General features: G+C 48.5%; 1 protein-coding gene across 1 annotated transcript; it reads right to left on the reverse strand.

The window, feature by feature from the left end:
- Nucleotides 1-823: 823 nt before the first annotated feature.
- LOC101688464 (T-cell surface glycoprotein CD1c) lies at nucleotides 824-6,391 on the reverse strand. Its single transcript, XM_045086624.1, has 6 exons — nucleotides 4,639-6,391; nucleotides 3,902-4,168; nucleotides 2,972-3,250; nucleotides 2,488-2,766; nucleotides 2,061-2,151; nucleotides 824-1,917 (listed from the first exon to the last, which is right to left on the reverse strand). Exons 1-6 carry the CDS (start codon nucleotides 4,697-4,699, stop codon nucleotides 1,896-1,898), a joined length of 999 nt encoding a protein of 332 aa, XP_044942559.1. The 5' UTR covers nucleotides 4,700-6,391; the 3' UTR covers nucleotides 824-1,895.
- Nucleotides 6,392-15,947: the final 9,556 nt, after the last annotated feature.

Raw genomic sequence — 15,947 nt, forward strand, 5'->3', positions numbered from 1 at the left:
GCAGAGAGGCAGGCAGAGAGAGAGGGGGAAGCAGGCTCCCCCCTGAGCAGAGAGCCACACGCAGGGCTCGAGCCCAGGACACTGGGATCCTGACCTGAGCTGAAGGCAGAAGCTTAACCGACTGAGCCACCCAGGTGCCCCAGGACCTGCCCTGACTTTGTGTCTGGCCACAGGGTTTGCGAACACGGCTGCATGGAATGGATGATCTCCACGAGGTCAATGTAAAACTCTTTCTGTTTTGTCCTTTTTTAACATCGGTACATTAGAAGATTGACACAGAGGGGAAAAAAGAATACTGTAATGAGTTCATATTTATACTTTCAACTCGCATCTAGAAGCACAGAGTTTTACTCATTTATCTCACAACAACTTCTTCTCCCCCTACAGAAAATCCTGGTTGCTGGTAGATCGATATAGTTACATAGTCACCCATCCCCCACTCTACCCTATATCCCGCTGGACCATGCATGTAAGAGGGCTTAGGACAACCCCAACACTATTATGAGCGATACGGTCATTGAAAACAATGTAAGTTTTATCTTCTGACGGTGGGGTATATCCCTGGAAAGAAGTAAACTGTTATGCTTTAAAGTCTCTTGAAATAGTTCCTGACTTGTGGTTTGTCACCAGCTCGATAAAGGGTTCTACGTACAGCTGTGTTTTGCTTTCAATGGGAAGGAACTGAAACTCTCGTTTGATTTATAATGCTACAAAGTGTCTATGGCGAGCAGGACACCGCAAATGGCTGGGTAAGTGATAATACTGGACATAAAATTCTGAATAAACCATTCCAGAATTCCGCAAAATGGCCCAAAGCACGCAGCACATTGAGAAGTACTTTATTCAGAACTGCTGTGCCCTCATGGGCAGCAAACAGGGTGACCCAGCCCAGAACTGCTCCCGCCCTCGCCCCCCACACAGTGATCCCAGAGGCTGAGGACCTGCAGTCTTGCTGCCACCAAAAGGGAAGACCAAATTTGGAGCTCCACAGAGGAGGCCCGAGCCCGGGGAGTTTGTAGGAAACACAGCCGTCCGTGGCAGGAATCAAAGGTCAACGCGACTGTCAAAGGTCAACGCGACTGTTGCCTACGGCTGCGATTCCAGCTGACACAGAAACTGGAGCCACCGAAGCTTCACAGACGTCAGGAAAATGGGTCCGCCGTGGTGGACTTCGAGCTCTTGCCTATTCCTGGAGGTGTGGAACGTTGCACACATACCAAGGAGAGAGCAAAGCCGGTCACAGTTTTCTGCTTATCCGTGGCCAGACATGCAGTTTTGCACAGACAAAGGAGAAGCCAGGAAAATATTTGTAACCTGCGTTTTTCCTTAAGAGTTAGGGAGAAAATGAAGGAGCGAAAGGAATGTGGGATTTCTGGACCAACTCCGAAACACCGGGACAAGAAGGGAAGTGTCAGCCCTTCCGATGCTACAGCCATAGGAGGGAGGAACATCAGGAAGAAAGTGTACCAGCACGACACGGACTCGAACGTGGGTTCCGTTAGTTTGGGTTTGATTTTCACGGAGCGTGTACTACACACAGGAAATGAACCTTCGTCACGACCGTGTCCCACAGGAGCCTGCACCCTGGAAGCTAAGGGACCGCAGGCAGCGTAGAAGTGAGGTGCACCTGTAGCAGAGTTGAAGGGCTCCCCACCTGCGGCTCAGGGAACACCTTGCAGGATGGAATCCGGACGGGCCTCCAAAGAGGAGGACTATGAAGAGATGGAGAAGACAAGGAAGACATTCCACACAGGTACAGAACAAAACTTGTTCATGTGAACAAGTGACTATAAAACAGAAACAGGGAAAAAAATTAAATGGAGGATGGAAGGAACAGCACCATCCCTCTGTGGTCCTAGGCTCCGGGGCCCCCAGGGCAGGCATGGCGAGGCAGCTCACGGGATGTCTTGATAGGAGCTGTGAAAGAGAAACGGGAGCTACTGGGTGCGTTGGAGGCAGCAAGGGAGGGTGAAGGGGGGTTGGGAGACAGACCTAGGAGAGGTAGGAATGGAGTGTGAATGGAGACACAGGGAGGAGAGGAGGAAACAGAGAGGACTCACCAGCGCTTCTTAAACCACAACACGAGGGCTACCAGAAGCATGAGGGGCACTGTCACGGCCAACAGGATCAAGTACACGGAAAGGTGCTGCTCTGTGGGGATTGCAGAGACACACCAATGTCATCCTCCACCCACTGCCATTTCTGCTCTGCCCCCTGATTTCCCCCCACGTCAACATGTGCCCTGGGTACGAGCGTCGTCTTCCACCGGCCTTGTCCCTGTGCTCTCACACCCGCTCATCTCTGCCTAAGTCTCTCACATCTGTACCCCTCGTGCTCCACGGGTCCGTCCCTACACTCCGGAAGTCACTCTCATGCATTCCGTCCTGATACTGCTCCCACCTCGTCTGGCATCATGAAACCTTCCTCTGTCCTAACCTCTATGCTCAAAAACCACCTTTGCACACCTGCAGACCCCATCTTTCTCACCCCAGTGGAGGACGATGTCCTGGTTTCCCAGACTGCTGTGTCTCACTCGGCAGGACAGACCGGCCACCTCCCGGGACGCCACGTCCAGAGTCACTTGGACATACCACGTCCCATCAGCATGGGGCAGGACGTCGCCTCGCCAGGTGCCCCGCTGCTCCTGCTCACCCCGCATCCACATCACCCACACAGGCTTCGGGTAGAAGCCGGAGACGTGACACACCAGCAGCCGACGGCCGGGACCGGGAGGGCGGCCGGCGGACAGCCAGGCCTCGGGCTTCACTGGAGAAGGCATGAGAGGTATTCAGATGGGGTCTCTAACATGCAGCTTAGGGGTCTTTAGCCACATCAGTGTGCACAAGATTAGGAAACTTGTACCCAGCAACCCTATCTGTCTTGAATTCTTCCTTATTCCAACTTTGAAAGGGATGATAGAAAGGGGCAAGTCTCGTATGGGAAAGTCTTTGAGGAAAGGGGTTGTACGAACCTTGTCTCTTGTAATCCACCTTCGCTGCATCGAAGAGACCCAAGGCAAATCGGGGGCAGGTGTGCGTGAGGAGCTTATGCACTGTTTCCCTGATGCCTTCATACTGGTTCAGGAGGTCACAGACATTCTGGGCTCTGCTGTCACCCTCTGGAGCTGGCACCCATGACATGTCTCGGAAACTCAGGAAATGCGATCCACCATAAGCTGCATGTAAGAAGCTTTCCACAGTGTCATTGGGATGTAGCTCACAGCCAGCTCTCACCTGTACTTCAATAGGATCTGGGAAGAAGGAAGGACAAACAGATGGGGGGGGGTGAGAGAAACAGTATAAGAACTTTATTAGAAAGTGGAGCAAGAAGAATTTATAAGGGTGTGGGCATTGGCCAAGGATGTGTTCGGTCAGGAACAGGGAAGAGAATTGGTGGGATGGGGAAGGGGCTGTACAGGATACATGCCAAGAATTAAGAATTTGACTCAAAGAAGTCAGGGAAATGCTAGGTGAGCTGCAGGTCAGCAGGTGAAGGTGGGGGCAGGAGCCCATGTGAAGGAGCCGCAGGTACAGCTCTCCGGGGCACATGACATGGGCCATAATGGGCGTTGGGTTGTGGACGTAGACCTTGGAAGGTACTGAATGGAGGAATAGACCACAGTTTAAGGCAGGAGGACAACTGTGTGTCTCTGTGCTTTTACCACAGAAGGGCAACCACTGGGGAAAGATGAAAATACACAAGGAAAAAAGGAGTCAGAAGAAGCAAGAGTCCAGGACATCTTGAGGTGTCCACATATGCAATGACTCCCAAGAAGTGTATGCGTGGAGATGTTTATGGCAGGACAGGAATACAGAACAGTGGTCCCGAAGGGCATGAGGATGTTGCCCAGAAATAGAAGAACTTTCTGAGGGCTTTCCTTCATGGACTGGATTGAACTCACATCCAAAGTGCATTTGACCGGAATATTCTTGCGTCTCCCGAGTGAATCCAATGAAGTAGACACGGAACAGCAGCTCCAAATCTATCATCTCCTCATCGCTGAAGTTGCCCTTAGACCAGCTGTGTAGGAAAACGATGGTGCCAGCCTCGCTGTCCCAGCCGTGACTCTGCATGTCACCCAGCCAACCTGAGCCCTGATGTTGTGCCCAGGACTGGTTGGCGAAGGATGAGATCTGGATGACGCTGAACAAGACGTGCTCCTGGGTGGCTGAGGGGAGAGAAGGGTAGAGGGTCGGGTCACTGAAGGGGACAGAGGGGACAAGCAGGAAGGAGGAGACGGAAAGTGAGCCAGTTATGGGAGAGGGCGGTTGGGGAGAGAGCGAGAGACGGGAGGGAGCAGGAGACAAGGAGAGAAAGAGCCGCAGAGAGAGGTGGGAGAGAGGAGGAGAGAGTCAGAGACAGAGGGAGCAGGAGCGCGCGCGAGAGAGAAAGAGGGAGAAACGGGGGAGATGATAGAAGGAGGAAGGAGACCCGCTATGACGGGGCTAGTGACGGCATTTCCCTCACCCGGTGCCCCGCACTCACCGCGTCCTTTCAGAGAGTTATTAGCCTTACCTGGAGCCCGGATCCCTCAGGGTTGAGCACTCTGGTCACCTGAGAACTGTGACCTGCCTTGGGAGAGGCGAGCCCACCCCACCCCACCCGGACCAGGGACTGGGCAGCGGGCAGAGCTCTTACCTTCCGCGCCGCCTCCGGCCAGGAGGAGAGCAGCCAGCAGGACAAGCTCCAGAGAGGGCATGTCCCTTGCAGGCGATTCTCAGCAACCTCTGTTCTCAGCAGCCCTGCCCCTTGGTGTTTCTGCTCTGACTTCCTTTTTCCACCAACAAGCCGTGCCCCCCACCGACTGCTAATTGAAACAAAAGACGATCTGCTGCTCCTTCAACCTCCAGCTTCCTACTCTGGCTCTCATTTCCCCTCCAGCTCAGACCAAAGCTGTCCTCCGGCCTGGCTGCCGGCTGCTCTCCTCGTCCTCAGCCTCCCCCGGCCTGATTCCCTCCTCGAAGTTGTGTGTGATGCTGGAAGGTCTCTGTACCTCTCGGAGACTCGCATCTCACTACAACAAAGCACAGGAACAGCGCGGTGTCGCCGAGCCCTGCTTGTCCTAACAGAGCAGAGCTCCAGTTCCTCCACCAGCTCTGCGTCAGTGTCCCCTCCTGCCTCCTGTCTGGTCACTCCATCGTCCTCTTGCCCTTTTCAGTATCTTCACGGCCCCCTCTTTCCCTCCACCTGTCTCCCTCCCTGAGCCCCTGGGAGGACCGGGGCTCTCAGGCTCTGCCGTCTGTCCAGGCGCATGTCTAAGCCGTAGCCGGTTCTCCACTGTCCTTAGAGAGGAAAGCGCAGCCACCCCAGAGCATAAGACCATCAAAAATACAAAGCAGATGCCCTCCTCTTGAGTTCAGACCATATATTCACTCACTAGAAAGTCCCCCAGCACATGCCGGGTACCAAGTGTCTTAGGAGGCGAGTGAACAGACCGAGATGGACGGGCGTGTTTAAACCGAGGAACGGAGCACATCATGATCATTGCCATTTCAGGGTCTAGTGTCTCAGGCGCAGGAACGATGTTCTCCAGGGAGGCCTTTTGACCTCCTGGCCACTGGGGTGTCCATAATTTGAAGTCTTGGGAAGGGGCTGACCTTGCCAGCCTCAGGATGTGGTGGACAATGTGTCCGGCGAGGGACGGGGGTGGTCAGAGGTGCAGCTTTCCAGGCGACCCATGCAAGGGGAGGTTGAGAACGCTCTCACGGACAGTAAGGACTGTGACCCGACGAAAACACATTGTCAAAGAGGAGTGGCGTCTGAGTGTTTGAAGATACACCGAGAAGTGCCAGGGGATCTGTCAATGGTTCCGGTTCGTTAACGTGCGCCCATCTTTTAACCACCCAAGCCACACGTTATCACAGCTCCGTTTAATAACGTCCAGAACTCACCGAGCGCAGTGAACACTGACTGAAATCTCATTTGCAGCCACTTCTCTTCCACATTTGGCAGCATCAGTAGTGAGGCTGGAAGTCGTCGTCAGCGAGCTCTTTCTATGACAACCACAGATACGGGGCGATTTCTGTGTGCCACGAACTCCTCCAAGAACCACCAACCACGATTTCAGCCGCACCCAGATCCTGCAGGGCCCCCAGATCCCATCGTCCCCTGGACCTCCTTGTCAGTGGCAATCTCTGGTGTCAGGAAGCCACAGCCCACAGGATGCTGTCTGGTTGTCACGTTCCCCCGTAGGAAACACACAGCCCTCCTGCTCCCTCCTGGGGGGGAGGGGGGTTAGGGCCACAGAGGTCCAGCCGGCAGGATGTGTGGTGCTGCAGACCTAGACCCCATGCTGGCCTCGGAGCACCTGGTCTGCAGAGCTCGGACAGCCACTGCCTGGGATGACGGCCCCAAGACAGAGGCCGTGTGCTCTGTGCCGGTGTCAGAAACCAAGCCGCTGAGATCCTCAGGCTTCCTTATGACTGCAACCCCACCGTCCATACTGGTTATATCATGGAACCTGTAGACCCAGATAACGAGCCTTCTTCCCCTCCAGAGCTCAGAACCAAACGAGGCAGAGATACAGAGCACAAGATCGTCCATCAGATTGTCAGCTTCGCTTCTGATAAAGCCTCCAGCGACTTTCCGTGACGTGTGCAACCCAAGTGGTTCTGCTGGCAGTGAACCCCAAATGAAGCGGTCTTGTTAGAAACTGATTATTTGTGCCCCTCCCCCAACAAAATTCATTCACCGAAGGCCTAACCCTCCCCCAGTAGGGTTCTGTCTGAAGATGGGACCACTAAGAAGTAGCTGTGGTTACACAAGACACTAATGGGGACCTCACGAGAAGAAACAGTCTTCTCTCTGCCTCTCTCCCTGTCCCCTGGCACCAGGGGAGGTCGTGTGAGGAGATATCAAGATATGCAAACCAGGAAGAGAGAATTCCCTGGAAATCAAGTGTCTTGCACTTTATTTATTTATTTATTTATTTTTTATTTAAAGATTTTATTTACTTATTTGGAAGACAGAGATCAGAAGTAGCAGAGAGGCAGGCAGAGAGAGAGGGGAAGCAGGCTTCCCGCTGAGCAGAGAGCCCGATGTGCGGGGCTCGATCCCAGGACCCTGAGATCATGACCTGAGCCGAAGGCAGAGGCTTTAACCCACTGAGCCACCCAGGCGCTCCTGTCTTGCACTTTAGTCTCAAGGACTTGGGGAAGGTGACTGTGGGATTAGGCCGGGCTAAGCTGCCAGAGTCTACACAGGCTGGAGGAGACCGGGATGACCCTGCGGGCATGGGAAGGAGGCGTGGAGACTTGGTTTACACCCCGTCTCTCTCCTGGACTCACCCGTGATGCCATCCGTGTGATCGCCCCAGGAAAGAATACGGAGTTTGAAGGAAAGGAGAAGTATGTGGGGAAGTTCGGCCACGGGGGAATGAGGAGAGCAGGTACAGCTCAGCCCAGACGGGGCTGTGTCCAGCCAGTCACCGAGCAGAAGCTGGACACCTGCGTCCCTGGCTCCCTCACGTGCCTCTTCCCCTCTGACCTCATCCCCATCTGCTGGAGCGTGACCCCGGGCAGCCCACACGACCTTCACGTCTACTGGGCACTCTGCCTTGGTGCCAAATTAATGTAAACTTGCTCTGTAAGAGTGGGTCAGCGCAAGTCCAGCCATCGTAGCTTGGGCAGCCGTCTCAGGCCCAAGGGCTGAACTTCCCCTACTTTACTTTAGTCCCAGGGACCCCCACCCTGCTTTGGTTCCAGAGACCCCCACCCTGCTTTAGTAACAGGAATACCTAACCCTGTAAACACTTCCAGGAAAGTACCTGACCCTGTAACCAGCCCGGCAACAGCTCATCAGCCTACTGCAGAAAAGTCTGAAACTCCTCCTCCCTCCGCCTCTTGTAATGACCCATAAAAACCCTTGCCTTAACGAGCCTCGGGATCCAAGTCCCTACTCTGCTGTGTCAGGTATACTTGGGCCCAAGCTTAAGCTTGTCAAATAATCCTCGCTGTGTGACTTGCATTATCGAGAGTGTTCTCTGTCTAATTGAGGGGTGGTCTACTCAGTACCCTAACAGCTCATATCAGGCCTGTGCTTAAAATAGTTCAGCTACTTGCACAAGAAACACTCTGGACTCCACCTGAGCGCGTCCGTCTCATACCGACGTGGGCAGAGGAGGGGGTGAGAGTGCCTGTGGGTACGCGCCGTCCCAAAAGGATGGTCTGAGATGGGTGGGGCCATCTGCCATCAGAATGTAGCCAGGGGGGAGGGTCTTGGCCATCCGAGGGTGGCCAGTGCTCGGCCTCAGGCACCAGCCTTCCCCAGGCTCCTCTGCCTGCCTCAGTGGTGCCCAGAAGTCCTCGTCCGTGCCTGTCCCCCAGGTTCGCCTCCATGGGGACCTGCTGGCCCCTCGGAGAGAGCGCTCCTCAGCTCCCACTGGGAGCCCAGCTCACAGGGTCTCCTTACGCCCGCTCTGCCATCCCTCCCGGCCGAACCTCAGGCTCTGCCCACTTCCCTGTTTGAGAAATCTCGCTGCCTCCCACAACCACATGGCTTTTCCTGGGGTCCTTTCATTTCCTCATGAACACGCCTCCGCGTTGTTCTCCCCTTCCTGGCTCCCAGCGGCAGCGCTGCCTCTGTGCTCTGTCCTCCACCGGCCCGTCCTCAGCCCTGAGGGCAGGATCGACCCCACAAGGACCCCTGCAGAACGCGCCTCTGAGGAGAGAAGCTGATGTTCTCTAACCCAGCTTCAGCTTTAGCCTTGTCTGACCTGGCCTGGGTGCGCCTTCATTTCCATCGACAGAGGTTTATTCTCTCCCTTTCCTGGGTCTCACTACTCGCTTTCCCATCTTGTGTCCACACTGTTCTCTCGTTAGCCGGAGCCCCGGCCGCTCCTTTATCACCTCTCCCGCTCCTGCTCCTCCTCCACGGACGCAACGGCCTGCCGCCACTCGGGCTGAGGTCTGGAAGGACCCCACGCCTCACCACTTGGCCCTTCCATTTCTGTGTGCAATTAAATACAGACAGCACTATATATTTTTTTTGCAGACAGAAGCCAGACATTTTTGTAAGAGCGAGGCTTACACGATCAATCTGTACAGTCCCACGCTCCCATGCAAAGCAAAGACTGACTTTATACCCTAAAATGTAGGGTTGAAATTTTAAAATGGCAATTGGCTTGCATCAATGACCATCTTCCTATTGACATCATCTGTTCATTTTCTTAAAAAAAAAAAAAAAAACCCCTTAATCCTTTGACGTGTACAAGGAAGCAGTGTTGGTTGTGCCCTGGGAATGGAAGGAGTCATGATTAGGCCAGCAAGTGCCTCTGTCTTAGAGTAGCCCCAAAATTTCATCTCCAGAAGAATCTCGGGACTCCCATCTGCCGTCAGCCTCCTGGGAGCAAATCTAGGATTCAAGAGACAGTCTTTGAGTCGATTTCCAAACGCCGTGAGAAATGTCCAGTTGCCAATCCCACCCATGGCTCAGCTGATTACGCGCTACTGCCCCGCATTTAAGAGATAACGTACAATGGTGGTACATGAGGTGTGTGTTAGAGTATATAGTGTAAACGTCACTGCTGCCAAAAATCATGACCTCGGTTCAACAGAGACAACATGCTCATTCCTGCAGAGTGTCCAATCAACCCTTGAGCTCGCCACAGCGTGGGAGCGAGGCATACCCGGCCAGATCCTGTTGTGCTGGGCACTTTCTCTTACACGCCGGCTGACGGCATCACCTTGCTTCATTTAAGAGACTGAAGCAGACCTAGGAAACTCGTGCAGCTCTTGGAACCAACTTCCCTGACAGCGTTTTCATAGCGCCACGTAGCTTCTTCCTTCTAAGAACTGACGGGAGGGATTTCTTTGTGGTCTGAGGACCAGGAAGAGCGGTACTCTTCCCAAATGATCTGCCAGTCTGCATCTTTCTAGACCCTTCTAGACCCTGTTTCCGTCACCTTGGAGCCCTCTCATAATTTACAGCCCTCATCCTGCCAGTGTTCAGAGCATCAGACGCTCGTTAACATTTATCCCATCCTTGGCCTCATCTTTCTTTACCCGCCGTGTAGTCCCTTGGATTCAATCCGTGTTATGATTGATGGGCTCAGTCTTACACGCATGATTTTGTAAGGAATGTCAGGGACCAGCTAACAAGTCACTGTGAACCTAAGCATGGGTTTGCAAACCCCTTGATTTGGGGGGCTTCTAATGTCTTAGGAACAAGGACACAGAAGCTTTGCTCTAATCTCCACTGCCACCCAGAGGTAAAATACAGAAGTTTATCCCACCCTGGAGCCTCAGGTGTTCACAAAAATCCCGATGTTTTCAACCAGAGGGTTTGGATGTTGCACGTATTTTGATTCTTTGCTTAGAAATGGAAATATTTTATATAATAGTATATATTTTTATTTTTTTCCCCTGGCGCAATCCATGATCCCAACCCCGTCTCTTTATGCTACAGAACTGAATTTGAAGACATTTCCGACATTGGTTTTCCTCTGCTGTGTTTTCTGTGTAGATTCAAGTGCAGGGGCTTGAACCAACCCTTCTCCTCCATCCGTGGCCCCCGGTCATCACTTGCTCTGAGCAGACTTCCTCTGTGCACCTCCTCGTGCTCCCGCCCGTTCCCTTCTGCCCCCCACATTCTCCCGTATGGATGCGCAGTCCTTCTGTTGCTACGTGTTCTTAGAAAATGGGGTGCTCCGATGTATACAACTTCAGTTCCCACGAAAGGTATTATGCCGCGTGCTTCATGTACTAATACAACTCGCTGAGCACTGTTCTAAAGACCTCCCCATAGTGATCTGGGTATATACACATTTTATTTTTAAAATTCCAAATACTTCTCTCAATTTTCCACTGTTAATTCTTATTCAGCTTATTATTTTTTATTTTTTTATAATTTTATATAATTTTATTATTATGAATTAAACTGTACTCAGTTTATACTGGTTGATCAGAAAGCCTTAATTTTGCGAAATAAAAGTCAACAACTTTTATTTATTATTTATTTATTTATTTATTTTTTCCCCAAGAAGTCCATCCACTTTATACATTTTGTGGTACCAAAGCGACAATGTCCAAAACAGTGGAACCGTCTGTGTTGGCCCTGCTCCTCCTGGACATGCCCATTCCTGCTCCCTAAGGGTGGAGAGCCCAGGACCCTTGCCTGGCAGGATCTGACTTAGCTGCAGGCCCCTGTAGCTGCAGCAGAGTGTGTGTGTGTGTAGGGAGGGTGGAAGCACAACCACCATAGGCCATTTCTCTCCAAGGCTCTGCAGTTTCCACTCTGGGAACTTAGTTTAAGAAATAATTCCTCACCAATGGATCGTAAAAATATTCTGCTTTGTTCTATGCTACTAAGTTTATAATGTTGTGTTTTGCATTTATGACTTCATTCCTTTGTCAATAAGTCTTTGTTCTATTCTTTCAAAAATGACTTAGATATTTGTAGTCATTTATTCTTCTATATAATATAAAAAATACGCTTACTATGTACCTCTAGAAATCCAACTGGAATCTTAATTAGGAATTTACTAAACTTACAGAATAATTTAAAGAGAATTATAATTTTTTATAACTACATCTATACTACTCCAGTTAATTAGAAATATTTTAATGATCTTTAATAGTTTCTTATAACTTCACTGTAGAAGTCTTGTATATTCTTTCTTTAGCTAATTCTTAGCTATTTTATAGATTTGTTGCTATTATAAATGATATCTAATTTTTTTAATTTTTTATTTTTTATAAACATATATTTTTATCCCCAGGGGTACAGGTCTGTGAATCACCAGGTTTACACACTTCACAGCACTCACCAAAGCACATACCCTCCCCAATGTCCATAATCCCACCCCCTTCTCCCAACCCCCCTCCCCCCAGCAACCCTCAGTTTGTTTTGTGAGATTAAGAGTCACTTATGGTTTGTCTCCCTCCCAATCCCATCTTGTTTCATTGATTCTTCTCCTACCCACTTAAGCCCCCATGTTGCATCACCACTTCCTCATATCAGGGAGATCATATGATAGTTGTCTTTCTCTGCTTGACTTATTTCGCTAAGCATGATACGCTCTAGTTCCATCCATGTTGTCGCAAATGGCAAGATTTCTAAATGGTATCTAATTTTATCTTACTTGTTCTTGTTTCTTGCATAAAAAAGTGCTGTTGATTTTTTTCAATGTAAGACATTTATTTCAAAATGAAATTTTGTATATATATGCATACATGCATGCATAAATATACACATAAAAACCTTTAGTTCTAGCCTTTAGTTAATATCTTAGTGGTATAATTACAAGTATTTTTAATTTCTTCTGTATATTTTATATTTTTTATGCTTTCTACAATAAAATATATTGTTGTTGTTGTTGTTTTTAACAGCACTTGGTGTTTAGGGTCAGTCTTTTTTTTAATATTTATTTTGTGCCTAAAGAACTTGTTATGCTTTGGGGCATCTGGGCGCTCAGCGGGTAAGCGTCCTACTCTTGGTTTTGGCTGAGCTCATGATCTCAGGGTCCTGGGACTGAGCCCTGCATTCAGGCTCCCTGCTCCGTGCAGAGTTTGCTTGTTCTGCCTCCTTTTCCCTCTCCCTGCTTGCACTCTCTCTCTCTCAAATAAGTATATAAGTAAAATCTTTTCTTAAAAAAAAGAACTTGCTACATTTTTATGGTAGGTCTAATTGTTAGCTTTTTACTCCACTAGTTTCTAGGTAGAAATTATATCATCTCAAAAAAAAAAAAAGATTCTTATTCTCTTGATATCCTTGCAATTTTTATCTAAATAAGTTCCTAAATTCTCTTATTACTCCCAGTATTTGGCTTTCTATTTTCTTATATACAATCATATGATCTGCAAATCACAATGATTTTTCTTTAGTTTCTAGTTTCATGCCTCCTTATTTCCCTTGCTTTGCTGGGTTAAGAAGGGCTTGTAGTATTTTCTACAGAAGAGCAGATACTCCGGTAGCTGGGCTGCTTGTCCTTCACTCACTAGAACACATTCCAACCTTCAGAATCAACTGTGGGTCATACAGGCTGTTTGCAGCTACATTTCTCTCTGGTCTGGGTTGTTCAGGTTTTATCGGAAGGGACATGTAAATGCACCAAATGCCTTTTCTATATCTCTGGAGAGGATTACATGACTTTATTTTCTTAATCTGTTAAAGTAATTCTATTAAGAAATTTTTAATGGCACAGTCCTTGTATTCTACGGGTAAATCCCACTTCATCTGACACTAGTTTCTGTTTGCAAATACTTTGAGTCTATATACCTACTTTCCCTGTATGTATGCATAAATGAGGTAAGCGGATAGTCACTCGTTTAATAATTGTTTTACCTTTTTCTGGGAAAAGCCTTGCTGGCTTTGGTGTCCTGAGGATTTTGTGCTGGACTCTTTCCTATCCTTTTCTCTACCTGGACCAACACATCTGGAGTATAATTACCTGCTGCTCGTCTGGTTTGTACCTAGGACCCTGCACTACCAGCAGGAGCTCTGACCCTCCCCCCTATCCCTTAGCAAGCACGGTACATTCAGACTTTCTCCCTCTTCTAGGATTTTTTAAGATAAAATTTTATCTATAGCAAATGTGTTGATATAAGTCATAGACAACACATTCTTCTTCAATCTACATGCCATTCTTATAACATGTCTACTTTCTCATGTTTATTACTCTTTCGATCAGTTCGGAGAGAGGTTTTATATTTTTATGAATTTTTTCAAAAGACCATCTTTGGTGTTGTCAGTCATTTCTATCAATATTTTTTTGTTTGCTTTGCTTTTTCTTTTAATTTTTAGTGTTTTTAAATGAATTTTCTACCTTCTAAATTCTACTGATTTTGTCCTTTTTCTAGCTTCCTGATTAAAATCTAAACTCATATATTTTTAATCCATCTTATTTACAAATAAATGTTTTGAAGCTATAAATTCCCCCAACACTTGTTACTTCACAATCACTTTGAACCAGAAAAAGAGAATATGTGCTCACCAACGTAAAAGCAACATCTGTCAATGAGACTGTGAAAACTACAGTCTTTAAAAAGCCCAGAATATTTAAAACTGAACAAATGCAGAAACAGAGGGGTGTGAGACCAGATACACACCTTCCTCACCATCCCGGTCTGCATCTCATTAAAAGCACTGAAGACGCTGAGGTTACAAGTCACTGCAGAAAAGAGAACAAAGCATAAGCAAATTATTTCTGAAAGGTAGTGACCACAGCAGTGATCAGATTCGCCAGTGAGTGCACCTAGCTCCATACTAAAGTCACACAGAAAGTGGATTTCACGGCAAAAAAGGCTACTACGAACTCTGCTGATACACGCCCTCGGGTGGTGTCTCCTTCCTTCTTGCTAATGAGGAAGCACGGGTTTGTGTGCAGACATGTCCAGGCCTCATCCGAGAAGAAATGTCCTTTCCCTTGTTTTTCACCGCCGGGACTCATCCTTCCTCTCAAGCTCACTCTTACTCTTTCTGGAAGGGAGGAATTCCCCGGGCATTTGCAGCTTGCTGTGCACTTGGCCACGTAAACTTCCTCTCATGTGAGAATAAGAAAAGGATTATGTTTTAGGTGACCACACACAATTAAAATAATTAAGAATCAAATGATTCATAATGAAATTATTATAAATTATAAATGTAGAGATTCATAAACGGGATCACACAATGATGAGTTAACTCTTCTCTCATGTACAAAGCTGACTGTAGCGATCTAGTCACATGTATGATTGGCCTAAAAAAAAACAAACTAGCTCTTACATGCCATTAACAAGTTTAGAACAGGGACACCTGGGTGGCTCAGTGGGTTAAAGCCTCAGCTCAGGTCATGATCTCAGGGTCCTGGGATCAAGCCCTGTATCGGGCTCTCTGCTCAGCAGGGAGCCTGCTTCCTCCTCTCTCTCTGCCTGCCTCTCTGCCTACTTGTGATCTCTGTCTGTCAAATAAATAAATAAAATCTTAAAAAAAAAAAAAGTTTAGAACAAAATTAGGATCTAATGAATAAACTAAGAAAAGATCAAATACTAACTAACTAAACACGCTTTTACTATTCAACCCAACTTTACATTTTAAAATATCTCACCTTTCAACTCAATCACATTACTTTTATGTCCAACAGTCAGGAGAGGGACACAGTGTGGGAACCAAATGCTTAGGACCTGCCATGTCTGAAGACTGGCCGCCATCACTCTCTCAGCTGCTTCCTGTCACCCCGTGGAGTCTGACAAAACTGCCCCCCCTTCCAACTGCCAGATCCAGAAAGTTAACATTTCAGCTTCTCCTTTCTCCCATGTTCAATCACAAACTGGCCTCGTGCTTCTACTACAGTATAGAACCTTCCGTGAGGAGGTTCTCCCAGTGGACACGTCCATCCCTTCTGTACGAGCCCACTGTGGTGAGGTAGAGCCTCTGCTTGCAGGGAGACAGGAAAGCTGTGTCAGCACCCCATGTGGAGGTTCACGAGGACCACCTTGGGTAGGGAAAAAATGGTTTTCACAGATTTGTAGAGAATAACTTGGCAAAGACAAAAGCCGAGACAGACAAGCTGCAAAGATTTCTGAAGTTTGCCTCTGGGTGGTTAAATGTAAACATGAATAAGGAAGAAGCTTGGAGGAAGAGATTATTCATTTTATCTTAAACACCTGGACGCAGAGCTGCCTCTCATACACCCTGGCAACACTCACAGAGAGTATGTTTACCATTACAATAGGAAAAGCTCAATACATGATAAAATCAATGAATGAATGAATAGATGGACATACTGTGTCAGGACGAATTCTAGAAAATGTCTTGCATGTTGAAACTTTAACTGCCATGACCATGACGCTTCCCGATTTATCATGTGCTGGTGCAGCTCGTCCTTTGAAATGTCCGATGAAAACCCTGGAGGATGGATTTCTGCCAGTCACTGATCAGCAGCGGACCCAGCACCTCAATTCCTGGACAGAGGTTTGCTAGAAATCCTTGAAAACACCCAGGACCTGTCCTGATTCTGATGGCAGGTAAAT

Source organism: Mustela putorius, unplaced genomic scaffold, assembly GCF_011764305.1.
Source record: "Mustela putorius furo isolate JIRA1106 unplaced genomic scaffold, ASM1176430v1.1 tig00000997_pilon_pilon_pilon, whole genome shotgun sequence".
Lineage (NCBI taxonomy): Eukaryota > Metazoa > Chordata > Mammalia > Carnivora > Mustelidae > Mustela > Mustela putorius.

Bases quoted from the DNA above. Each gene is read 5' to 3' on its own strand.
- LOC101688464 (XM_045086624.1), bottom strand. From the start codon at position 4,699: ATGCCCTCTCTGGAGCTTGTCCTGCTGGCTGCTCTCCTCCTGGCCGGA. The intron at 4,169-4,638 runs GTAAGAGCTCTG...CTCTCCCCTCAG, and splicing joins GGCCGGAGGCGGCGCGGAAG to CCACCCAGGAGCACGTCTTG. The intron at 2,767-2,971 runs GTTCGTACAACC...TGCCTTCTCCAG, and splicing joins GGTGGATTACAAGAGACAAG to TGAAGCCCGAGGCCTGGCTG.